This window comes from Coenobita brevimanus, chromosome 36 (genome assembly GCF_032717465.1).
Source record: "Coenobita brevimanus isolate Jiangsu-jjx chromosome 36, ASM3271746v2, whole genome shotgun sequence".
Taxonomy (NCBI): domain Eukaryota; kingdom Metazoa; phylum Arthropoda; class Malacostraca; order Decapoda; family Coenobitidae; genus Coenobita; species Coenobita brevimanus.
The window spans coordinates 1,245,124-1,271,973 of NC_136989.1; the positions used below are offsets into that span (position 1 = coordinate 1,245,124).

At 41.2% G+C, this 26,850-nt stretch overlaps 2 protein-coding genes across 2 annotated transcripts; both read right to left on the reverse strand.

Annotated features, from left to right (window-relative positions):
• Positions 1–201: 201 nt before the first annotated feature.
• On the reverse strand, positions 202–3,851 carry LOC145396299 (uncharacterized). Its single transcript, XM_080269703.1, has 2 exons — positions 3,224–3,851; positions 202–3,077 (listed from the first exon to the last, which is right to left on the reverse strand). Exons 1-2 carry the CDS (start codon positions 3,849–3,851, stop codon positions 202–204), a joined length of 3,504 nt encoding a protein of 1,167 aa, XP_080125829.1.
• Positions 3,852–7,038: 3,187 nt separating this feature from the next.
• Positions 7,039–25,442, reverse strand: LOC145396300 (sodium-dependent phosphate transport protein 1-like). The gene is made up of 5 exons (XM_080269704.1): positions 25,236–25,442; positions 19,005–19,158; positions 17,593–17,748; positions 10,323–10,402; positions 7,039–7,284 (listed from the first exon to the last, which is right to left on the reverse strand). The coding sequence occupies exons 1-5, from the start codon at positions 25,440–25,442 to the stop codon at positions 7,039–7,041; spliced, it is 843 nt and encodes a 280-aa protein (XP_080125830.1).
• Between the last annotated feature and the right edge of the window lie 1,408 nt (positions 25,443–26,850).

The window sequence follows — 26,850 nt, forward strand, 5'->3', positions numbered from 1 at the left end:
TGACACAGACATAGCATGACACAGACATAGCATGACACAGACATAGCATGACACAGACATAGCATGACACAGACATAGCATGACACAGACATAGCATGACACAGACATAGCATGACACAGACATAGCATGACACAGACATAGCATGACAGACATAGCATGACAGACATAGCATGACAGACATAGCACTCCCCCCTGATCTTCTAAAGATCACTATATTGGAACGGCCGTACTGGACGGCGCTCCCTAGAACCTCGACGGGGCAGTGGTCTCCCTGGACTATCTACTTCGTCTTCACTTGACGTATCACTTGACGTAGACTCATTCGAAGGACCTCTCACATCGATTAGCAAATCATCTTCTGTTTCTGATTCAGGGCTTTCTTCAGCTAGTGAATCCTCTGGGGCAGTAGACAGCGATGTTGCCAGTCTTAGGTCACGCACATGACGAGGCATACCATCCACCTCGACGTTCTGGGCAGATACAACTCGCGTTACTGTGCCCTCTGTGCTTCGAGAATCGCAGCGTCTGCTGGGATGCCGGATCCATACACGAACACCGACGCTGAAGCGATGTTGTTCTTCCACCGGCTGATCTTGCAGAGTTACTCCGTCGATACCCAGCAGGCTGACCTCGTATCTAAATATCTGGTTGGCAGGGGCAGATGAGGCATCATCACCTCGTGGCATAACGTTGTAGCGGTACACTGCTTCAGCTACGGAACAGCCTTTCCGTGCCAGTATAGTTTTCACGGTTCGATGATTTCTCTCTGATATTCCATTACCAGATGGAGCGTTGGCACACCGATACCTGATGACCATACCCCAACGCCTGGCGAACTCTTTGATCGTTGAGCTACGGAAGCTGGCAGCATTGTCAGTTAATAGCTCCTTAGGTGCTCCACGTTCATAAAACACAGACTCTAGCTGTTCAACAACACTGATGACATCTTGCCGCCTGAGTCTTTTCCAGATGGCATAACGTGTTGGCCCGCAGTCGATGAGCGTCAGATAGTGCTGGTTTCTGACATGACAGACGTCCATGCTAACTCTGCTCCAGATCTCTGAAACCCCCAACTCCCCTTTCTTCCACTTCTCTGGTGCCGGATCAAAGGATTGACATTCTTGACAACTATGAAGAACACTGCGAACCTGCTGCCTCTGAACCGTAGGATAGAGCCTTCTGCAGAAGTACAGTGTACGCTTGATGCCGGGATGCCCGCTGGTTTCATGAATGTTAACGATGTCCCTGTCTGAAACACTGGCAACAGCTGCACAGCTTGTCTGCCCGTTTGCTAGTGTCATCCACCTCTTCGGTACTCGTGTTAGCGCATCTGCTTTGTTTTCAGTAGAAGACACAAACTTTACTTCCAGACACAGATTATACTCGACGATGATAGATTTAAAAGTCTCTAGGCGCCTACGGATCAACATTTCACTGGAAGCTCTAGTCTTCAAACGAGATTTTCCTGAGAGAGCATCCGCGATCCAGTGGAACACAGTTCTTGAGTCAGTCATAAGAGTCAGCTGTTTCATCTTCCAGGAGATTGCAAGATTTATCCCCTTAATAACAGCATCCAGCTCTGCAAGATTAATGTGAGAGCACTCGTTCCATCGTAACCAACACGAGTCTTCAATAACTTCACCTTTCACCTCCAACACAGCTCCCAATGTGAGTGAACTTGCATCTACCCATAGTATAGCTTCGTCTCCCGCCACATCCCATCGTCCTCGGGCCGGGTCTGAGTTCTTCACCCGCTCCAACGTGTCCGCAAGCATCGAGTGCAAACTGAGGTCATTAATCTCGTCGTCCCACGTAGTCGTGACCTCATTGGCCCGTCTTTTAATGTACGACGCCGCCACTCGCAACCAGCCACAAACAGGAAGGTGACTCGTTAGCTGCCCGCAGAGTGAAAACACTGTCCGCCTAGTCAGCTTTTCAGGTAGCTTGCCAACGCCGTTATCACGCTTCCAGACGAGACGATCGTGCTCCCCCCAGACTCTAATGCCCAGCACACGAGCTCCTTCAGACACAATCTCGGGAGGTTTGCAGAGCAGGCCGTGACGACTAAGGTGACATTCCACTTCTGCTGCACTCGCCACACTTTCGTCCACCAGAATATCGTCCAGGTATGGTGAAGTGGCGCGGTTTATCTTCTCGTCCATGCTCAACACACGACTCAGGACCTCCTTCAATACTAGTGGTGCGATGTTCAGTCCAAAGCCCAGTCTAGTCAAACAGTAACATCTCCCACGGAACACCACTGTCTGGGACGACCATAGGGATCTGTGAACGTGTATCTGTAGGTAAGCCTTGTGCAAGTCAATGAGAGCGACCCTCTGTCCACGCCTGCGCCACTCCCGTATCTTCTCAGTGCAGACGTCCGCTTCAGCTGTGTGCAAATTAAGATGGGCATTCAACTCACGAAAATCAAGGACAGGGCGTACTTTTTTCTTGTTTTGCTGCACGACAGCCATCAGAGGGATAGTTCCTTTCACAGGGCCATGTATACTCTCGTTGTATGGAACCAGCCATCCGTCCTTAATCCATTCACACAGTTCATTTTCATATTCTTTTCGAGCTTCATTCGGCACCCTGTATTCAGAGACAGTATTCAGTAGTCGTGGAGGCTCTGAGTTATCACGCCAGTTCCACAACACTGTCCACTTTTTAGCTGCACTGTCATGTGTTACTTCAAAATCCCTCTCGACAATATTTCGTTGTATGGTAGGTACTGTCACGGCTGAAGCCTGCACTTCCTCAATACCAAATCGCACTTTGTCCGGTGAATGCACTGTCACTCCCTGCAGGGCTTCAACACCGTTCATGCCCAGAATAAAGTCAAAATTAAGCGGCTTGGAAGGCACTACAATCACATTCACAGACACGGACACTCCTGACAGTAGCTGGACTGTTACCACACCTGTTCCCATACACATATAAAGCTCACCGCTTACTGTCCTCACACTGATATTTCCTTTGGTCCAGCAAGAGCACATGGAAACGTGTGCAATACTCTGAGTACAGCCGGTGTCTACCAGGGCATCACAGTTCTTTCCATCAACAACCAAGCGAGTCACTGGTAAAGCGCCTCTCACTGACGGTCTGGAGAGGAGGCTGGCGCTGGTCCCACCTCTCCTGATCCATTTCCCGAAGGGCATGAGGTAGCGATGTGGCCTCGTCCCCCGCATCTGAAGCAGCGCACATTACCTCGCCCACCTCTACCTCTGCGCACACTGCGTCCAGCCTGGCAGTCACGAGCGTAGTGGTTCGGCTGGTTACAGGAATGGCAGCGCACACCACCAACACCAACTAATGCAGGAGCCACTGTGTGCTGTCTGGAGCCGGCTGGTTGTGCTGATGCCCCATCATCGAGGTAATTATCCGCTAGAACAGCTCGAGCACGGTTCAGAAGTTGGTTAATATCCATAGTTTCCATGCGTGAACCAGCTCTCAGAATGTGGCGAACAGCTTCTGGAAGACCAGCTAAAAAAGCACAACATAGACCGGCGTCGGTCATTCCTCCAAATCGTGTAGCCAGGTGGCGCAGGTCAGCCAAGTACACGTCAACAGACTCGCCATCACGCAGCCTACGGTCCACAAACTGCTCATAGGCAACAAACTTGTCTGCAGCAAATGCAGAGGTGAGTGCATCCTTTATGGTGTCGAAGTTTCCCTTGTCTACGCTGCTGAGCTGCTGATAAACAGAGAAAGCCCCGCCTGTGAGTCGCAGTGGCACAATGGTGTGTAGATCAGAGATCCCTCGTAGCCGACAAACCAGCTCCAGCTTTTCGATCCACTCTACCACCGAGTGCGAAGTACCGTCAAATTCCGGGATCAGACGAAGTTCCATCGTAAGGCTGTCTCCTCGGGCTGAGGTTGACGATGCCGGTTTGCCACTATCACTTCCGTCCATCATAAGTTGCGAGAGAATGCCTAGATAGCTTGTAATAAAGTCTGGGCACAGGCAAGGGAAGGAGGAAGACAACCTCTTCGACTGCTGGTTTTATCCTCACTCACTCGTCAATAAACAGCCAACCCTTTCATCAGGTCGGTTTGATAACTGACAGATTCGAACACAAAGTTCGACACAGGATGAATTCTTTTCTTAAATATACATAAAATGGGAAAAAGGGCAAATGGCATTATTACCACCTCTAAGATCAGCACCAACTTAACAGACATAGCATGACATAGACATAGCATGACATAGACATAGCATGACATAGACATAGCATGACATAGACATAGCATGACATAGACATAGCATGACATAGACATAGCATGACAGACATAGCATGACATAGACATAGCATGACATAGACATAGCATGACAAGACATAACAGGATTAACCAAGAAGAAGAAAATATAAGATGTGGGTCAGTAACCCACCAGGGACCATAGATGTGGAGTATAGTGTCCACAAAATGAGTTCTACTCTGTAATTTATTTTTAAATAATCGTGAAACGTCATTGGTAATGAACACTGCACGATTCTTGTTTATTCCATTACAGTTAAGTTTTTATTGAACATAATAAATGAATTTACATTCATAGTTCCTTCCGTAATTTTATGTATACGAACACCCACATAGCTCCATGGAATCAAGATGGTAGACCTGGAGTGACGCCTGTACCTTACACACAACAGTTCGAATCCTGTAGAGGTGACTCAAGATTTTTTATTTCATGTAAAAGTTGCCCGAGGTGTTGGTCGGTCATCTTCCCTGAATATTGTACTTTGGACTACGGCAGCCTCGCCTCAGACCCCCAGGCCCCGAAGTGGGTAATATGGCACTGCCTCATACAGTTCATTATTATTACCTCCGCCGTGGAGGTTATGTTTTTGCCGGCGTTGATTGGTTTGTTTTTCTGTTTGTTTGTCAGCAACTTTGCTCAAAAAGTTATGAACGGATTTTGATAAAAAGTATTTGGGTAGGGTGTGGTCCAAGGAACAATCCATTAGATTTTGGTGGTGATCGGGATCATCATGTGGATCCAGGAATTTTTTAAAGGATTCTTTACCATTCCGGGATAGGGGCAGTTAAAATATTTTTGCATCTAACCCGATACAAATATTAATAAAATGCATAACAGGAAACTGACAACTGTTGTGAATCATTGGCCAATCATTACCTCCATGAAAAAAGTTGTAATTGCTGGGGATGGTGTGTTGTTGTGGGGAACCGAGTTGTATTGGCGGAGGTTTGTGCACTGCGAGTGCTGTCATTATTATTATTATTATTATTATTACTATTGTTATTATTATTATTGTTGTTGTTGTTGTGGTATTGTTATTATTAGTAGTACTATTTTTACTATTATTATTACTATTATTATTATTATTATTATGCATTTCTTCATTTATGTTTGTAAGTCTGTATGTCGTAATCTGTATATTATCCTTTATACATAACTATTTCCCGTCATTCCAGGTGAGTGCAACATAGGCCGGGTGGATGCAGGCATCTACGTAAGTACTGACAGTTTATCTATTGACAGTCTTAGGTTACTATGCATACACACAGCTGAAGAAAACCCTGGCGTTAGCTGGAATAAGAACGTTAATTTGTGCCGACCATGAGAATGTTAAATGTGTAGTTCTTTATACGCAGACATCAGTATATGTACTGGTACTGTTGTAGTGCCACACGGTTTTATTCAACCGAGACTGAATCATAGGAGCCACTTTGACACATCTATAGTTGCACAACGCCCTTTTGTTGTATTACGTTGATGTTATAGGCTGCTGCTGCATTTACGACTTATTGCAACATATATCAATCTTAGTCTTTAAAATTTCACTTATGTTTATTTTCACATATCGATCTCATTTCATTATCAACTCTCACTTCCATGTGTTCCCCATCATTTTTGCTTGTCTCTTATTCATTGTCTTTCTTCCTGTGAGTCGTATGTTATCGCTGCACTGTTTTCTTTTAACACCACCACAATGACCCTTTAGAGCTGATAATCCTAAGCAGCCAAGTACCATCACCAGCACAAGTTCACCAACAGTCCTCTGCCAGCATTGTGTGTCCTGCTGTCCTTATTTCTTATTCCTCCTTCAGCGACACAGAGTATCCTTCCTCGTCGTACTTTTTTTTATTGTGTGTTTAATATTGCCGTCACATACAAATATATCCTGTACCACTGCCATCGCCACAGCCGGCAGGAATGTGTCAGCGAACTTTTGATCATGATGATAGCTGTGGGTGCGGAAATTCAGTGACGGATCCCCAAACTCTCTCTCTCTCTCTCTCTCTAATATATATATAATATATCAAGCCATCTGTCTGTCTATCTGTCTGTCTATTCACATATGTTTATACTTCTGTGTAAACCAACCTTTTGTATTATCAGTTTATCGGTGTTGCCGTCACGTGTTGTATTTGTAAAAGCTAAACAGTGGGCTGAATACTGATATTAACAAATGTTTATTTTAAGGTTTGCACCTGTATATTTGCCAACCACAAGAGTTAGTACTAAATGTTTGAAGACAAATGTTGTAGGCCATTTTGATATTGGCAAACCAAGGAAGGGAGGGAAGAAGGATGAGAAAACAGATCATTCTAGGTGATTGCCAAGTTCTGTTTTGTGTGTATGCCACTTTTGGTTATAATTCGTTCATTTGTCTATAAATTCGCTGACAGCCAAACAGTGAACATATTAATAGTTTCTCAACACGTCAAATCTATGCAGAAAATGTGACACGCGAATTGTGCGGTTCTGTTAACACAGTTTTGTGTTCGTTCGTTGGGTATGTTTAACCATCTTCATGCTGAGATTTCCCATCATAATGGTCATACTTATGATGGTATGGATTCACTCATTTGGAGTATTTGGTGGTGTTGTTTGTACAGATGATGAAGATTTGCATCTTCAAGACACTGGTGCTCCCAGTCATCCAAGTGATCTTATAAGGGACATATGCATTTCCTATTAGGTCACTTGCCCAGCTGGAATCCAGTAACACTTTCCTCTCCCTGGACGTCACTTGCCCAGCTGGAATCCAGCAACATTTTTCTCTCCCTGGACGTTACTTGCCTAGTTGGAATCCAGCAACACTTTCCTCTCCCTGGACGTCACTTGCCCAGCTGGAGTCTAGAACACTTTCCTCTCCCTGGACGTCATATACCCTGCGTGGTTCCACATCACAGCCGTCCCTCATCTCCTCGTACTGGTTCCACTCCTGCTCCTCGGTCGTCACCAAACACACGTACAGAATCCCCGTCAGGACTTGTATGAGGCAGGTCAGCATGATGGCGATGCTCCATCCATAATCCTGACACCCAGCGAAAACACAGGAGTAGCTCAGGGAAGGAAAATGTATATTTTGTCAATGGTGCTTATTTTTAGAGTATTGTGGCGGGTGAAACTGAGGATAAAATTTTTTATGTAAGGCCAGCAGCCTGCAAGTTTGTTCCCTCCAACAAAAAAAATAAACACAAAGCAACAGAGAGCCAAATTTAAAGTAAAGATCCGTTCAATCTGAGATGCCTGGACACATTGCTTTTCAAAGAGTGGGGATCATATGCAGTAGGAAATACTGACAGAGGAAGACAGTTCCCAGAGTTGACCTGTTGCATACATGAAAGACTGGGAGTTTGCTGCTAGATGGGTGTTACGCATCTGCCGTAGTAGTGGAGGGATGCAAGCAGACAGTTAAGAGGAGCAGTGACCATTGAAGTACCAATAGAAGTGAAATAAAGATGCAACAGTGCAGCGAAGAGACAGTGGTTGAAGGGAGCTAGTAAGAGGAGGCCAGTTAATGAAACGAAGAGCCTTTGACTCCACCTTGTTGGGAAGAGCTGTATGTGGGGAGCCTTCCCACACATGAGAGTTGTACTCTACACTGGGGCATGTAAAATCCTTGTATTTAATCAACAACTGCGCAGGGGTAAAGAAGGCACGGAGTCGGCTTAGCACACCAAATAGTTTGGAAGCAGATTTTGCAAGAAAGGTAATAATGATCTTTCAAAGATATATCCCGAGAGAATGAAACCCAAGTATGTTCATTGACGATGGGGGATTGAGTTAGATATTGTTATTAATTAGTGGATACTCCTGTGGAAGATTTTGACAGATCAGAAGATGTAAGAGCTGAGTTTCAAATTCATTAAAAACTAGAAGATTTCGTTTGCCCCAGTCAGAGATATGAGCTAAGTCAAACATTAGGTGTGCCATAGCCTCATCCTTGGTTTGTTGAAGCACCTGCTGAAATGAACGCTGCAAGAAGTGAATGGAAAGGTGAAGGGTGGAGTCATCAGCGTATGAGTGGCTAGGGTTGTACGGCTTGGAAGGTAATTGATGAATGGAAGAGAGTTGGTGATAGGACAGAACTCTGAGAAACACCACTGTTAATACTCTAGAAGAACGGTGGCCGTCTACAGCAGCGGTTATAGAACGATCAGAAAGGAAGCTAGAAGTTAAGGCACAGATAGAAGGATGAAAACCATTAGAGGGTAGTTTGAAAATTAAAGGTTTATGCCAGACTCGATGGAGAGCCTTTGAGATGTCATGTGCAGTGGCAAAGCTTCCGCCAAAATTCCGAAAAGAGGATGACCAGGAATCTAAAAGGAAGGTGAAAAGATTGCCAGCGGAGCGTCCCTGACGGAACCCATACTGACAATCATACTGGGAAGGTGCTTTGCATTTTTTATTAAGAATATATTCAAAAACTTTAGAAATACAGGATGTTAAAGCAATTGGCCGTTAGTGAAAGGGCTTGAAATGGTCACTTTTCTTTGGGACAGAATGAATGAAAGCAAACTTCCAGTAAGAAGGAAGGGTACAGGTCGACAGATCAAGGCGAAATAGTTTACCTAGGCAGTGGGTAAGCACAGAATCACTGTTCTTGAGGACAACAGGAGGGACCCCATGAGGCCCAGCCTTGTTGATATTGGTATGGGACTGCTTTGAAACAAGGAAATAGTAAGGGGGAACTGTTTGCACTTCTGTTTGTTAACAACAAATGGGGATTTGAAATTGTAGAATGTGGAAGAAGTTGCTGATGTCTGCAATATCCTATCTGCCATTATCAAATATCTTAATTTGTTAACTACTGGTAAGATATGTCTTTACACAAACGGTGACAACCGATCTCTTATTATCTCATTTGCGACACAGAGGATAAAATCCGAGTGCTGTATCCAGGAGACCGCCCATTGCCACTGTAGAATATCATCATCATCGTCGTCGTCATATCATCATCATCCCGCCTTTATTTCCAACCTGCTGGTGGAAAGCGTCACCCACTTTCCTTTCCTGTGCTGCTGTATTTTCCAGTTCCTTTTTAGATTTACCTCTTTTCTTTTACTGCACCCTTGAACTTTACTCTCTGACCAATCCAAGCCTTTCTCCAAACACCAGCACATCACAGCGAGAATAATTGATCTCAATAATCATCACTTTTCCCTATGTGCTTTTACCCTCAAAACACGAAATTTACTGGCATCAGCAAACTCTGCACCACTCTGCAAAGCTGTTGTTCATTGTCAGCAAGTTACACGGCATTATTTGCGTGTACCAAGTCAGAAATACTTCAGTCTTCACTATTCATTACTGTCATCGTCCCACTCTCGATAACACATAATCCCATCCATATGTACAAGGTGTCCCACTAAATTTTTCGGAAACTTTACGTGGTTGTTCGTGGACTAATTTTGGGTAAATGAATGCTCTGTCCACATGGATCCAATTCTCAGCTATTACAGATCTACAGTTAGTGATGATCCTACGGGTGAAAATTGTCTTCCTCGTAATTCACTCATAAATATGCATTGTAGCTCTGTATTGGCTGAGAATTGAACCCGTTTTGATGCAGCATTTTTTTATTCAGAATGATGGGGTCATTGAAATGTTTATCAAATCCCCTAGTTCGACACGTCGCTTCTAAACTGACTTATGGTAGCAAGCATTAAAAAAAAAAAAAAAAAAAAATCACCGGACTACGATGGCGTATTTTTTCACTGTAACAAGACAACCACTAATTGATTTTTTTCTTCACATTTTAGAAATATCTCTGACTGTGATTGGTTTATTGAAGGATTTTTTCTCACCATGTCAGTTTAGAAAGTTTTCTGAAGTGAGTAAATTAAAATCGAAGTAGCCAGAATGTAACCCGTTGTCTTAGTGACAGTATTAATGATGACTTCTACGTACCAGAGGGATGATGTGTAATAAAAGCTGTATATATCTCACCATTCCAGTTCGAAACGTTTCTCCTAAAGTGCATACAATAACTTTGGAAGTAGCAAGAATAAACTAATCCGTTTATCACATTCTTTAACTAAAAGTGTTAAAGATGAGTGTTGTACATACCAGAGGGATGATGTAAGAGGTGATGACTGGAGCCAAGAAGCCGCCCACCTCTCCCAAACCCATTACACCTGCTATTGTACCTGTATAAAGCCATAAGGAATCGATTTAGTATTACTGAGGTTATTAATGATGATGATGATGATGATGATGATGATGATGAATTATTACTATTATTATTATTATTATTATTGTTATTACTGATCTCCATAAAGACCCATTACATCATTGACAGGACCAGTATCAACTCCTTCATGAATGTCACCCATTTGTCCAGTCACTCCAGCCAGCTGGTTAGGACCCCAAACCTGTCTTTTTCCTCCTCACTCCGATCATTACACGGTGCATACGCAACAATAATACTTTCGCCAACACAGACTGGAACTTGAGCTCGAGCTGACACTTCTATAATCTTTCATTCCCCTCTGCCATTCATCCATCATCAACAAGGCGACTCATTTCATTCATCGTCCACGCGCACCCTTACCTGACCTTACATCCTCCTACTCATCCACCTCACACCCTCTTAGCTTTGTTTCATACAGTGCATACCTTGCGGTGTTCAACACATATACCACTTCCATTCTTGAATATTTATCATTAATGCTTCGTACATTGCATATCGTCATACGAACCTGCCAATTTTCCTGGTCCCTCTACAGGTACAGGGCCCAGGGCCGAGGCTCTTTGTAAATGAACCAGTAAATAAGAATAAAGAGTAAGGGGACACTATTCCCAGCCACCCCCTTCCATTTTGCAGTCAGGCCCGCAGGGAATATGGGTGGGGGGGGGGGAGAATATTCTTTCTCCCTCTCCCGTGGGATTGGTTATAAGGTTACCGCCACTGTAGCAGTTTCTTGGGTTTTAGGAACTCATAAGCCTTGTCACTCGGTGTTGAGTTTCTGTAGGCAGTACTACAACCAGTGGGAGATTTATGCTGAGTTATTAGTACTATTTGTATGCCTGCGTTCTCGAAGCTAGAGCAGCTGTTATCTTGTGACCGACCTTTGTCAGTATTTCTGTGTGTGTGTGTGTGTGTGTGTGTGTGTGTGTGTGTGTGTGTGTGTGTGTGTGTGTGTGTGTGTGTGTGTGTGTGTGTGTGTGTGTGTGTGTGTGTGAAAAAGTATTTCAAAGAGTTTTTATCCAGGGTTTACCACCAATCTTAGTGGAAAAGGTAAACGGTCATTCAGTGAAGAAACCATTAATTTTTTAGAGATGTAGGTCAGAGTTCAAAGTCACAGGACCCAGCAAAGTCAACTAAACTTGACCAAACTTGGGGGAAGGGTTGAGGGTAAGAGAAAAATGAAGTTGTTCAGATTTGAGAATAAACAGTCAGAGGTTGAGGCCATAAGGCAGTGTAAAATTTCTGCCCATGTGTGTGGGTATTAGCAAAATAACTTCCACGGTTTTGATCTGATTGTAACCAAACTTGGTGGGAAGGTTGGTGGTCAGTCATTCGTTGTTTCTGACAACGAATCTCAAATGCCAGGTCACAGGGGACGGTCAATTTAAATAGTTTTTATCCTATTTAGGCCAAACTTTGATGAAAGGTTGAGTTAAGGCAGGAGTAAAAGGATTCTATTTTGAGAGCATTTAGTCAGTGGTCACGATCAAATTGAAAGGTCAAACGCCAAGGTCAAAGCCCAAGGTTAACTTAGATAGTTTTGACCTGATTCGAACCAAACTTGTTGGAAGGGTTAAGGGTCAGGGAAGAACGAAGGGATTAAGTTTTGTGAATAATCAGTCAAATAAACTTTATGGAAGAGTTCATGTTAAAAGCAGGATAGAGAAATGCAATGTTGAAAAGAATCAGTAAAACGTCAAGGTCACAGGGAAGAGGTTAAAGGTCAACATCACTGGGAAAGTCAACTCAGACAGTTTTGACCTGATCAGAACCAACATTGGTGGAAGGGTTAAGGGTTTCACAAGAATGAAGTAATTTGATTTTGAGAGTCGTCTTTCGAAAGCCACAGTCACAGGCAAAGTTAAATATTCGGCCCTTAGGCCAGTTGGTGGGTGTGGGCAGGGGCACAACCAGAAATATAATTCGGGGGAGGCCACAATGACTAACCATGAGAAATATAGAAACACAATGCACTTCACCATTTGGGTTGATGTATGGCAAAATCACCCATCTTGCTGATTTTTTTATTAACTCGATACTAAAAAAAAAAAAATAAATAAAAAATAACTTCAAAATTTCGAATATCTGTCTCGCACCTAAAGTAAGGTAAGTCTTAAAAAGTATATGTGTATACAAGACTTTTTACTCAGAACTGCGTATTTTTTCAGTTCTTCAAATATGTATTCGACATTTAAGATTCGCAGTCTATTCTCGAACACACGTAGAAATTTTTTGGGGGGCCTAGTCCCCCGTGCCCCCCCCCCCCCTGGCTGCGCCACTGGATGTGGGTGTTGCACCCTCAGAGCGCACCTTCATGTTTACTTCTATTTTCGCTCAGGCCCATCAGCTGTGATATTAACTTTGAGTTTATGTTTGTATGAAACAAAGCTTCAGAAACCTGGGAAACCGTTTTAATAAAACTTTGCACATGTAGCCATTAGGGGTCTGTAGCTGACATTCTGAGTTTGGTCCAGACTGATACCCTCTGAGCGGATGGTGTGGACATTTTTATGCTCCTGTGACATATTTGCTCTTGATACATGTGGACAGCACAGTGCGTAAAGTTTTGCAAGCATTGTTAAGACTTCATTTAGGCCCATTTCACATGATCATTTTATTTTTTGTCATGCAACGATTAAGAAATGCATGCAGTTGAATTAGACTGTTCATACGAGGCGTGAACAGCAAAAGTGTCGCCGTGACAACCATCACTACACGCCCGGCCAGCAGTCCCACCGCGACAGGCGTGCCCAGTGGCAACCTGGGGCTATAGATCCATTCACATGATTGTATTTTTGTCGCGCGACAGTTGTGTGTGCCACCATCCTCCCCAGCATCATACAACTCAAACATTAGGGCTTCAGTCATTTTTCTGTATGATTTATATTTTTCAGAGAATATAATTGGCACTAGAACAGATACTTCATCATGCAGCGAGTACAGTTATTACGTTTTACTGTTTAATTATAATTCTGTATAAGTATATCATTACGCATTATTTATTTTACAACCACAACAATAAAGGATATGAATAATGCTTTTGATTGATATCATGGAAAATAGAGAAATAAAATTAGTGTACAGTAATTTGTCATATTTTCTTATTACCTGATACTTAGAGCCACATATTGCTTCTACAGGTGAAATGGATGGTCTCATGTTTGTGTCTTGTAGAAGGAGTTTACCTCTCATTTTGGCCACAAGTTCTTGATATCCAAGGTAGGACATGCGAGAACAGTTGAAGAAAATGGTATTATTAGCTTATAGGTCTCCATACAGGGAGTAATATGCACCCAGCAAGAGTCAACTTCTATTCAAGGGATGGATCCATCATTTACGATACATTTTTTCATAACCTCATTTACTAGATCAACAAACACAGCCCTCTTCCTCACGTCCTTCATCATGAGACGCTGGCACATTACCCGAGCACAATATTCACGCGCCAAGAAACGCACGTGTGAAGGAGTGACAAAAAAAAAAAAATGCACTACAAAAAGCGACAAAAAACGCTCGTATAAAAGGGGTCTCAAAGTTGTTGTTGTGTGTGTGTGTGTGTGTGTGTGTGTGTGTGTGTGTGAGAGAGAGAGAGAGAGAGAGAGAGAGAGAGAGAGAGAGAGAGAGAGAGAGAGAGCAGGCTGATATTCTCTGAAGGGGTATTTTGGCCACTTGTGGGCCATCGTGGATTATGCGGATAACTCAGAATGCTCAAATGCAGTGTTGTGCTAATTTCAGTGTGTTCAGATGGGAGCATAAAGGAATGTAGCAGAGGAGGTTACGTTTGTGTTAAGAGTGTTCCATTCTTATTTTCCCATATTTACTGTACTGCTTCGGCTACACATTCACCGGCTGCACTTGCAGTGGGTCGTATCATAAAGGCTATCGTACCTTTACGGGAAACATTGCATTCCTTGAGGCTATTATTATTGTTATTGTTTTGATGATGATGATGATGATGATGGTAATTAATTCTTTATTATTATTGTTGCTTCATGTCTCTACAAATATTTTTCTTCTCTCTCTCATATATATATATATATATATATATATATATATATATATATATATATATATATATATATATATATATATATATATATATATATATATATATATATATATATATATATATATATATATATATATATATATATATATATATATATATATATATATATATATATATATATATATATATATAATCATCATCATCACCATCATCAATCATCAGCCATTACAGGTCCACTGCTGATCAAAGGCCTTGCCCAACCTTCTCCACGAATTCCTTGACTGAACCAATCTTTGCCACATTTTCCCTGCAAATTTCTCTATCTCATCTCTCCACCTCCTGTCTGGCCTTTTTTTGCTACGCTTACAACCTCTTGGTGTCCAGTCAAAGCCTCTTGCTCCATCGATTATCCATTATTCTTGCTATATGGCCTGCCCACCTCCATTTCTGTTCTTTTATAACTTCTATACAGTAATATAATTGTCTTTAGTTTGCTCTCTCACCCAAGTTGATCTTTTCCTTTCTCTTAAAGATATTACGAACATTGACGTTTCTGTTGCTCTCTGAGAACGGATTAATTTATTTTCCATCGATTTTGTCAGTCTCCAGGTCTCGCAACCGTACGTCATAGCTGGAATTATACATTTGTCATATACTTTTCATTTCATACAAACTGGCAAGCTACTCTTCACAATGTCTCTGTGTTTACCGAAAGCTTACCATCCAATTGTAATTCGTCTTTTTATTTCGCAATCATGGTCTTTCGTTAATTTTGTATTTGCCCCAAGTAATGTACTCCTCGACTTCTTCAAGAATTTCTTCGCTTATTCGGATGATGCTGTTTGGTGTTTGTGGATTAAACATTAGTTTTACTCCGGTTCATCTATAGCCCTACTTTGAGACTTTCTCTGTTCAGGTCATTTAACATTTCTAGCAATGTCTCTGCTGTTTCTAAGATTAGGACAGTGTCATCTGCAAATCTTAAATGGTTTAGCTTTCCTCTATCTATGTTCACTCTTTGTTTTCCCAGTCTAGCTTTCTGAAAATACTTTCTAGGCATGCTGTAAACGTGTGTATATATATATATATATATATATATATATATATATATATATATATATATATATATATATGGAGCCTCTGTGGTACAGTGGTAGAGTGTGCGTTTTCGTACACGGGTGAGCCAGGGTTCGCGCCCCGCCAGGGTAATAAACTTTGGGAGTGTTCACCAAGCCACGTACTACTTTGGCGGACACAAGGGGTGCTGTGGTTGAACCAGTGTCGCTTACTATAAAGTATGCTTGCACCCAATCGGCTTGCGCGGGCCGATTACACTTGGTTCACAGACTACACACACATCCAAAGCCACTACAACACTACAATTACACTTACAAGCACTTCTCACCCTACATACAGTCTCTACCAGACAGCCTAAGTCACATGGTAGAGATACATTGGCTGTATCGTCCCCACTTCGGCCGGGATAGGCCGGTCCTGGAGTGGATACTCAAACGGCTGATATATATATATATATATATATATATATATATATATATATATATATATATATATATATATATATATAGTAAAAGTCCATTAATCCGAACACTGATAATCCGAAAATCCCAATAATCCGAATTTTTGAAGAAGGCTGACAAAAACTCCAAAAGTAAAAAAAATCAAAATTAAAAAATTCGAACTTGGCGCCAAATGCGCCGAAGTGCTGAGTGGTGTGGTCATGGAAGTTTCATGGAAGGAAGCTTCTGTATACTTTGATAAACTGGTGCATTTCGTTGAACAAAATAATCATTACAGTGGGGCTTACGTGACCAATTTTCACATCTTGCAAAACGAGTTCTACAAGAAACGTGTGCAGGCTGTCAGGCAGGCTGGTATCCATGACTGGCTGAAGTGCATGAGCAACCAGGCAGGTAAATCCACTGATGGTTTCGGGACAATTCGCCGTCAAGTCATTTCGCCGTCACAACAATAACAAGATAATTCGCCGTCAGGACAGTTCGCATCCTGGACGATTCCCCGTCATTCTATAAATATACTTATTATTGATTAATTGATTTTTTAATAACCAATTTTCAGGGGGATCTGTCAAAATCTATTTTCATTCAATAGCATAGGCTTCGGATATCATAAGTTGCACTTTTAGGCAATAATTGTTTCTACCTCACTGTAGTTGACTTTGAATTATATTCTAGCATCACCCATAGCTGTCTTCATTAATTTTCATTGGTACTGCAACATCCTGGGTATATTTTAAAATGACTTTGAAGAGGTACAAGTATTCAAAAACTAGTGTACTTGCTAAATAAACTGATATGTAAAGAAGCGACCGGGAATCGTCCTGACGGGGAATCGTCCATATTTTGACAGCGAATTGTCTGACGGCGAATTGTGCTTTTACAATACGTACATATTATTAATAACCCTGGACTTACTCTCTCTAATTGGATTTACCTGCCTACAACTGCTGTTTTCAACACTACGCATTACTGGTGAGTTAACCCATAACATCTCTATTTACCAATTACAGTTCATGTCTTCAGTAATACTGTACATTATTAAGTAAAAAATTTGTGTAATACGTAACGTTAATGTGCCATATTGTATTATGAATGAATGAAAAGTGATCCATTCAGTAAACTTTCAGTTTAAACATGAAATTAAGTGTCTTAGGGGTCCCACCGAGAAATCCGAAAAATATGATAATCCGAATAATTCTCGGTCCACTGCCATTCGGATTAATGGACTTTTACTGTGTGTATATATATATATATATATATATATATATATATATATATATATATATATATATATATATATATATATATATATATATATATAATGTTTTTCCCTTATATATATGTATATATATAATATTTTTCCCTTAAATAAATGGCGCACCCAGGGAGGTTTCCTGGCTACCTGGAAACTACACTCAGGTTGTTAACTGAGACCATTAATGTTCAGATCCACCATAGTTCGTTGTAAAGGGATAAATGAAGGCTGTATCTCATCCTTCCTGTTCAAAAAGTCTTTCGTAGGCTTAATATTATAATCTGCCACTGGCAAAAATAAAGTAGATTATTCATCACCGGGATCATGGAAATGAGGAAGAAGTGTACCAGAGTAGTTGGGTGCGATGTCTATGGGAGTGAGGTGGTAGCCGGAGAGCTGGGAAGGAATACCGGTGCTCCCGATCACCAGGAATGCGATTATCCAGCTTTGGTTGCAGCCTGCCACCACTATACCCACACTGCTGCACACCAGCACCACTGTGCCTGAGGATGTGGAGGGGTCAGGTAAGGTGAGGGCTAAAGAGGTGGAATGTTGTGTACCACGTGCATACAAACTGAGCAATGCATTGCTTTCAGGTTTTCGGATGTGATTTTATTGTCAGAAATTGGATCTGACTGTGATTTCACATAACAGTATGTTAACTGAGGAATAAAGTGAAGTAATGGCATCTTGCCTTCAGTGAAGTATCATCCAGTGCGGAAGTACCATGTGTTGGGATTGACTGGAAAGACAGAGTTAGGGTCTTTAATAAGGAGATGAGTAGACAACAAGTTATGTGGAATTCTGCTTGAAAGAAGTTTCCAGATTGTCCCCCCAATTTAGGTAAATAACAGATAAACAACACATCTGGTCATTATTCTTCAGAACTCTGCTTACGTCCCTTTCCCCATTATGGCAGGGATGCTGCACCCGTCAAGCCATACAGTTCCATGCTTTTTCTGTACAGTTCTATGTTGCAAGTGTGAACCAGAACTATTTTTTCATGTATGTAACTGGTCAACTATGAACTGTGTTATTAGTCTGCCATTTAGTATATTAAACGCTGTGTGTCCAGTCATGTTGGAATGACTGGAGGTTGCATTAGGTTTTCGTATTTACTTGTATTCAATTTTCTTTGGAAATCGTAAAAGTTTTGTGGACTTCCTTGACTGAAGTCTGTTTTTGCCGGCATTGCAGGATGCCAGGTAAATGAGAGCAGTGGTAGTTGTTCTTGGCCTTTTTTATACATTTTAAAATATAAACCTTCACTGCATTCAGAGTATCAACTCTATAGCACCTTGTTTCACAGACTCTCAAGGATGTTTCTCACCTCCACCACAATTCCAGCACATCCAACCCATTTCTTTGTCTTCCATGCCTATCTATAATCCCCCTCACCCCACCCGATACTGATTTTACTGGGTGATATTGTGAAATATATCATCAGTGCATTCAAACTACTAATCCACCGTTATAGTAGGGTGTATTTTCCTGTCCCAGACCCACCACCTGCCAGAATAATAGCCCACCCGCCCCTTTGCTCGGCAAGCCCTCATCTTTAACCTCCCTCCCCCCCCCCTTTGCTCGGCAAGCCCTCATCTTTAACCTCCCCCCCCCCCTCCTTAGTTCAATGGTGCGATGCAGGTCTGACAGTTGACGAACACACTGGTCTGCTTAAAACATAATGCACACACAGTACATTATTTAAAAATGTGCTGCATAACAGGAAGTGAAAAGAATGAGGGTGAGATATACTAACCCACGAGGTGCACAAATCTACGTGTGTTCAGCTTAGACATGACATTCTTGGCATAAAGGTAGTCGGACAGCGAGCCATAAACAATGCAAAAGACTGCCGCAGTCACTGACGTCGCTATCAGCACCTTCCCAGAGGTTATGAGGTCCATGCCCACCTAGGAGGAACGAGATATAAATATGAAGTGTGTGAGCAGTGGACTGGACATACTGATTCACACATGTGGATCCAGAGGGAGGGTCCAGAGATTCCAAGTTTTATTTATTTTTATTTTTTCATCGGTGTCATGTAGATCATACTGTTTTTGCTCAGTTATTTTCTTCATTCTTCCCTCCACGCACTTCACTTCGGTGCCTTTTCAAGTTTCCTCACCAGTTTAGTTCAGATTTAGACTGTACAGTTGTGCCTTGGACAAATATTCCGATCTCTCTCTCTCTCTCTAATAATACTAAATACTTACCTTATTCTTTATATATATATCCATCCATTCATCCATCATCCAATCCTACGTTCCCCCATGAGAAGCGTAAGAGCCCAGGGCTAGGCAAGTTGGTCCTGACATTTAAGATGATATATATATATATATATATATATATATATATATATATAAGTAAAAATGACGGTCAGAGCACAAGAGCAGCGTATCAGGCCATAAAGGAGTTAACTGGGACTGAAAAGAGAAGGAAGGAAATACCTGTACGAGATAGAAATGGTAACTTGATGACTAAAGATTTGGATATAAAAGGAAGGTGGAAAGAGCACTTTGAATCTGTTCTAAATAGACCAATCCCAGCTGAAGAGGACATTTTGCCAGCCGAGAGAGATTTGCAGATAGAAACAGGGGATATAACTTTGGAAGAGGTAGCAAAATCTATAAAGGAGTTAAAGAATTTTAAGGCCCCAGGAAAGGATGGAATATTCCCTGAAATGCTTAAGGTGGAAAATGACGAGTTGATGAATGCGCTTTTGAAACTTTTTAATGTGGCTTGGGATAATGGTGGAATTCCAGAAGAGTGGAAAAATGGAGTGATTATAAAAATACCAAAAAAAGGAGATTTAAGTGTGTGTGGCAATTGGAGGGGGATAACTTTGACACCTGTAGTTGCAAAAGTCTTTTCCAAAATCTTGTTGAACAGAATAGAGCCAGTAATTGATAAAATTTTAAGAGAAGAACAAGCGGGATTTAGAAAGGGTCGAGGTTGTAATGATCAGATTTTTATTGTAAAGCATCTAATGCAACAAGCCAATGAGATGAAAATGCCACTTAGTATGTGTTTTGTGGATTTTTAAAAGGCGTTTGATAGTGTTTCACGTGGAGCTAAGTTGAAAATTATGAGATTCTATGGTATACCAGAAAAGTTTGTGAATATTTTTAGAAGCCTGCATGAAGGTACTTCTTGTAAGGTAATGGTGGGTGGTTCTTTGAGTGATCCATTTCAAGTTAGGTCAGGAGTGATTCAAGGAGGAGTTCTTTCGCCATTGTTATTTGTTCTGGTTATGGATTATGTTATGAAAAAGGTTGTAAGGAGAACAGGTGCAGGAATTAACTGGAAAGAAAATAAGAAGCTGATGGATTTGGACTATGCTGATGATATTGTACTGATTTGCGGAAGTATTTACGAGATGCAGAGGGTGCTTGATTGTCTGGTGGAGGAAGGAGAAAAAGTGGGATTGGTAATAAATTGTGGAAAGACTGAAATTATTAATATGAATATGGAGAACCAAATCGATTGTGTAATAGGGAATAATGTGGTGAAGAATGTAGAAAACTTTAAATATCTGGGAACGATTGTATCATCTAATGGATCATTAAACAATGAAATTGAGGAGAGGATTAGACAGGCATGGCGAGCTGTTGGAATGTTGAAATCTGTTTGGAATAATAATATGCTTTCGGTACATACTAAAGTGAAAATTTACAAGTCCATGGTTAGACCAATTTTAATTTACGGGCATGAGTCATGGTACAGTACAATTGCAACAGATCAGAAAGTATTAGAATTTGAGAATAAAATACTGAGAAGGATTCTTGGGGTAAAGTGGCAAGACAGAGTTACAAATGCAAGAGTAAGGGATATTACAAGAGTGGAACCAGTTAATGAATATGTGAGACTGTCTCGCTCGAAGTGGCTGGGGCACATATACAGAAAAGAAGGTAGTTTAATACAGGATGTGCCAGAGTGGACTGCTAGAGGAAGAAGAGGTAGAGGTAGGCCGAGGGAAACCTGGTTGAGGACAATGAAAAAAGAAGCAGGAGAGGAGTGTTGGTGGGACCTGAAGGAGATGGCAAGAGACAAATATTGGTGGAGAGAGTTCATTGAGGCCCTATGCATCCCGTGGGGTGCCACAGGAAATGATTTATATATATATATATATATATATATATATATATATATATATATATATAATGGGTCTTTAAATGTCTTTATAGGGTCAGAAGTCGATCCATACAGACACACAGGTTTGGTGACAGTGGCATCCTGAATCCATAGAGTGTACGAACTTTTGCGCTGAGGGGTGGGAACAGCATCACTGAGTGCTACGGATCTTTTATGGAGACCATCCAGGATTCCCTTGCGAATATTAGCAATCTTTAATTTTTCCTGCAACATGTCTAGGGATTTCTTATGTAAAGGAACATCAACATGTTTTCCAGTTCCTTATTGAATGAAAATGACATCATCGAGGAAGAGGCGATGTAGTTATGGTTACAACTAGAAGAAACAAGAAGCGGTGCCAAAGCACAGCAAACCCATCCCCGGCAGTCATTTTAGTGCTTATGTAGAAACACAAAAGGATATCTAGTCAAAGATGCCATATATCAAATTTGGAGTAAATCGGGTGAAAAACTGACGATTTTATGCCCATTTGAAATTGTAGGCCCGACCCACCTGACTTTGACTTTCCTACCGCTAACTGAAGGGTGACCCCTCTGATGTAATGAGGCATGTTATAGGATGCAGATATGAAAGATGCGCCTTTAGGTTTTGGTTTCATGTCGATATGACGAATTTGAAAGGAGTTATGGCGAAAAAAACGATTTTTTTTTTTTTTACATATTTTTGTCCTACAGCCTGGGTCTTGGCCCAATTTGTCCCAAAATTTAATCAGGTGATCAGAAGGTCATAGGCCATCATCCCTGTAGTTTTAGTCAAAATCGCACTAGTAGTTTTCGCGTAAAGCTGTTAACAGACAGACAGACAGACAAACCGAGTGAGAACAATACCCGTCCCCAAGCCCCTCCGGGGCGGGGACGGGTAATGACTTTACACACACACACACACACACACACACACACACACACAGTTAAACTTTTACTCTAAATCTTGAAATACGTGACTGTGCTCATTGGCAAAAAACAAGTTTTGTCCCCCTTTGTATTAAATGCTGGATCCTCTCCTGACTGACTTTGTACAGTATATAACAGTGAACTCGAGAACAGACACAGGGAGAATACTTTGGCAAGGGGCCAAGGTAGACAGCAAGGACTGTTAAGGGTCACTGCAAAAAGCAAAATGCCAGGTTGAGGAATTACAGATAAGGGATGAGGTGAGAACGTAAGTAAACTAAACGTGTGCAAAGACATAAAAAGGTGCTTAGTTTGGATGTCCATCCCTTTAATCTAGGCCTTAAGGCATATGGTGGGTTATTCACTCATTGTCTTGCGATGCAAAGTCATTCAGGTTACCACAGTTACTCCCCTAGGTGTTGCCCCACGTTTTCCTAATTTATTACCAACCTGCCCAGAAAACGTGACTGAGCGCCTGCAAGACTCAAGTGGCACCAGCTACCTGCACTGGGATCCTAACTTTGACACTAATACACCGGTAGTTTTGTAATCAGCATCCTAACCACTCAGCTGTCTTGGCAGTGAGAACGTATAAACAAGAAATTTGGAGAAGAGAAGAATCTGTGAATAGGTGTTTTCAGGAACTCCCAAACTACAAAACACTACACTAATATCGTTGCAGTCAGTCTCACTTGTTCGGCGAGGAAAGGAGGAAGTTGGGTTTGGTAGACGCCCAGCAGCCATGAACAAGAAAAAGCCATCACAATGAGGAGGTAGATGGTGGGACAGCGGACCATCTTACTCCACGGCACCCGCCTCTGTGTCCGGCAGGAGAGATAAGGGGCTTTACTTGCCAAGTCGGAAGGCGTTATAGCTCTTTTACCTTAACTTGGCCAAAGTTTTCGTGATTTTGCAGCTTTTTTCACGAAGTTCAGTAGCAGCAAAAAACAATAGTACTGTTTTACATTTTTTCCATAACACCTCTTATGACTAGCAATGAATTTAAGTGTTTTACAACTCAGCATTCAAAATAGAGAGATGGCTGTTTTAGCCCGAGTTACATAAACAGAATATAAACTGCTGCCTGCTGCACATAACTTCATAAATTGCCACAGTCGAGTGGGGCAATTCCAAAAGGTGGGGTAACAGTGGACATTTGCATGAAAATTAACTATATATCAATGGTTCGTCATTGGTTGCTCAGCCGAACATCCTAAGGAATGTGTAATGTGCGTGCATAATATCCATAATTGCGGTGATAAAATGTGAAACAAATTTTGAAAAAGAAAAAGAAAACTGTAACTGCCCCACGTCTGGAACTGACCCAATTTAATATACAGACACTGAGAAATCTTTAGAATATCGCGATAATATGAACAAAATCAAGAGTGGTCATAAAATCTGGCACTAGAAAGTTGTAAATTCTTGTTACAGTGAAAAAAAAAAAAACTAAATTGGTAGCGATGTCTTTGCGAGGGATCACATCTGCAAATGCTACTAAGCAGTTTCTAAGATAAACCAGTCATCGTAATACTATTATCACAGATTCTTGTTTTCTTTTTTCACTTTAATATTAAATTCATTTTGATTATGAAGTGTCTGGTAGCTCTGTGAGTGAAGGCAAACATATATCCAATCTTAACCCTTGTAATCCGATGACTTAACCCTAGATAGGTAATGTGGGGTCTCAGAGACCCCAGTCCCCGAAATTTAATTTTAAAAAATATGAGCATAAGGTCTACAGATCTGTCCGTCTCATTACCTTCCTGCCTAGTGATGCTCTTCATGGGGATGATGGGGTCATAGCTGTACCTGGCTCTGATTTTGCTCTATAGAGCCATTGGGGTGTGTTAGACCCGAGATTACCTATAATGTAACCTTAGTTGAGCCCTCTTGTGATTTTTTTATTTCAATTTGCTGTCTTTCTCCTTTTGTATACAGAAGGTCCCAACATCGGTCTACTGCAGACCACCCAAGGAATCATGATATTACTTTTCAATTTTGCAAGATTTAATTTTAAAATTTTTATACCTAAAATTTAACCATTTTTGTATAAACTTTAAAAAAATATATATTTTTTCAATTAAACCTTATTTTTTCTGGCCCTATATACAGATAAAGGGTTGAATTATTTGTGTATTGAAGCATTTTGAAATATCTCAAACGGAAGTATTTTTTTTTTTTTCCGTGGGGTCTGTCAGACCCAACGTTACCTAATATAGTAACAAAATCAAGATTACAAGAGTTAATACCTACCTTACTCTTTGTACCACCAGCTGTTTCTGCTTAGAAATCCGAGACACATTAGATACTGATGGGATTAGAAACGCACTCCATAAACTTGTTTTGCTGTGAGTAAATTTATTGTCGCCACCGTCGTTGACTTTGTAGTCATTATTTTCTCATCCAAAAGTGAAGTGAGGAAAGCAGTGTAATGTTCAGCTTTAAATGTGGTTACAGTACAAGGCATGTTCAACTTGAACGTGTCCTCAAGCTTGTTCTATAAAAAGTTAAGCCTTGTGCTGTGTTGTGATCATCACCTTGTTGTGATACATCTCTTACCACAAGAGAGTAAACAGCAACCATGGCCTTGTGTCTTTACGCGTAGTTTCCAGGAAATGAAAAATCATTTTGATGTTGCAAGAATAAAGAAAAAGAGACATTACTGAACTGAGTGGATTAACCCAGCTTAAGTATATTACTTTACTTCTTGCCAGTGCACACGTTGAAATGACAGGAGTATACATTAGAGGAGAATTTGGTTGAGAGAATAGATGACATATTGTAGAAAGGGAAATAAATATGATGAGAGTACGAAAAATATCTTAATGGGACTGACATACGATGATTCAAGACTTTAAAAAGCGTTTAAAAAGTACTTATGTGCTATAACAGTGCCTCTGATAAAACCACTTTTACCATGAGAATATGACCAACTGACTCACCCTCGTCTGAACGGTAATCTCCGACAGAAGGTCCATCTCCTTGGCTGAAATGAATGGATGCTGATGGGGGCTGTCCCGCACCAGGAGGAACCAGAAGGGCGTCCACGTTAGAGTGATGATGCCTCCCACGTAGAATGCCCACCGCCACCCCAGGCTGTCCACTACCCATTCCATCAACCCCACTCCCATGATTAGGCCAGTAGTCATGCCTATTAATTTACAGGCATGAGTCGTGGTTTGAGATATAAATGGATTGTCACTGTTTTAGTTTCACTAATAGTGTATTAGTTCTGAAAAGTATTCAGTACTGTAAGTTACGATAAATATGCTAGAGCGAGAATTGAATGTAGCTTATGCAAGAGGACTGCTTTGGAAACTTTACCTTTCACTTTGTCAGCAGATGTGAAACTCTTGACACGATAAATACAACTGAAAATTGATAGCTGTGGTAATGGATTTGGTTAGAAGTACAGTATATGGGGCAGTAGGAAATGAGATAGGATATGAAATAGTGGTGTATATCAAATATGTCTAAATGACAGTCGATTGATTAATCCTAATGCGTCAAGTGCCGCATATGTTCTGTGGTGATGAGAAAGGACAAAACTTCGGGTACCATGCATGTGCTTAGGAAAGTTTCACGCCATCTATTGAAATCAGCCAGTTCTAGATTGGCATACAGAAGCTCCCACAAACCTTCTCACTTAAGTTCCCCTGGTCCCCAGACCTCCTCAATCACCTTCAGGAGTTTGTGGGAGGAGAATGTATTTTTCTAACTTTGCTACATCTCTTTATTTATAATTAATATATTAGGTGACAGTGTTAATATGAATTGCATGGGAAGTAAATAAGGTGAAGTATTTGTAGAGGTTTTTGGTATTTATACCCATGGACAAGAGTGTGGGAGGGTTATGTGTTTAGTCTGCATTGTCTGTCTGCCTGTCTGACCCTGTCTGTTAACAAGATTGTTGAAAAACTGTTGGATGGAACTGCACCATGTTGAACGGATGATTTTTTTTTTTTTAAATTGAAAAAGTTCATGGACATTTGTTATTGGATTTGACTAAGTTTGGTGGAAAGGTTGACGAACTGGAAAGGCTGATGTGGTACAGTTTTGAAAACAGTCGGTCTGAGGTAAAGGTCACAGGGCAAGATCAAAAGTTTGGCGCATTAACTCAGGTGTATTTTATTCTTTATGTATCAGAACTTTGTGGAATAATTTAAGGTTACCAAAGATTAAATTATTTTGTTTTCACAACAGTACGTCAAAGGTCACAGGGTAAAATCAGTTGAAAGACTTCTGATCCGGTTAGTTCAGATTTGGTGGATATGTTGGGGTTCAGGTAAGGATGAAGTAATCTGATTTTTTAGAACAAACAGACAGAGGTCAAGGATTGAGGGCAGGTCAGAAGTTAGACCATAAGATCCTTCCACACAATTAGTAGTCACCTGTCGGCTCTTAAAACCCTTCCATACAATGATTGTTCACCTGTCGGCTCTTAAGACCCTTCCACACATGTAGTGGTCACCTGTCGGCTCTTAAGACCCTTCCACACAATTAATGGTCATCTGTCTGCTCTTAAGGCCCATCCACACAATTAGTGGTCACCTGTCG

Coding starts and splice junctions, on each gene's coding strand:
- LOC145396300 (XM_080269704.1), bottom strand. CDS start 25,442: ATGACTACTGGCCTAATCATGGGAGTGGGGTTGATGGAATGGGTAGTG. Junction 17,749..19,004: donor TAGATTTGTGCACCTCGTGG/GTTAGTATATCT, acceptor CCACATCCTCAG/GCACAGTGGTGCTGGTGTGC. Junction 10,403..17,592: donor CATCGCACCCAACTACTCTG/GTACACTTCTTC, acceptor GGCTTTATACAG/GTACAATAGCAGGTGTAATG.
- LOC145396299 (XM_080269703.1), bottom strand. CDS start 3,851: ATGGAACTTCGTCTGATCCCGGAATTTGACGGTACTTCGCACTCGGTG. Junction 3,078..3,223: donor TGGACGCAGTGTGCGCAGAG/GTAGAGGTGGGC, acceptor GCGCTTTACCAG/TGACTCGCTTGGTTGTTGAT.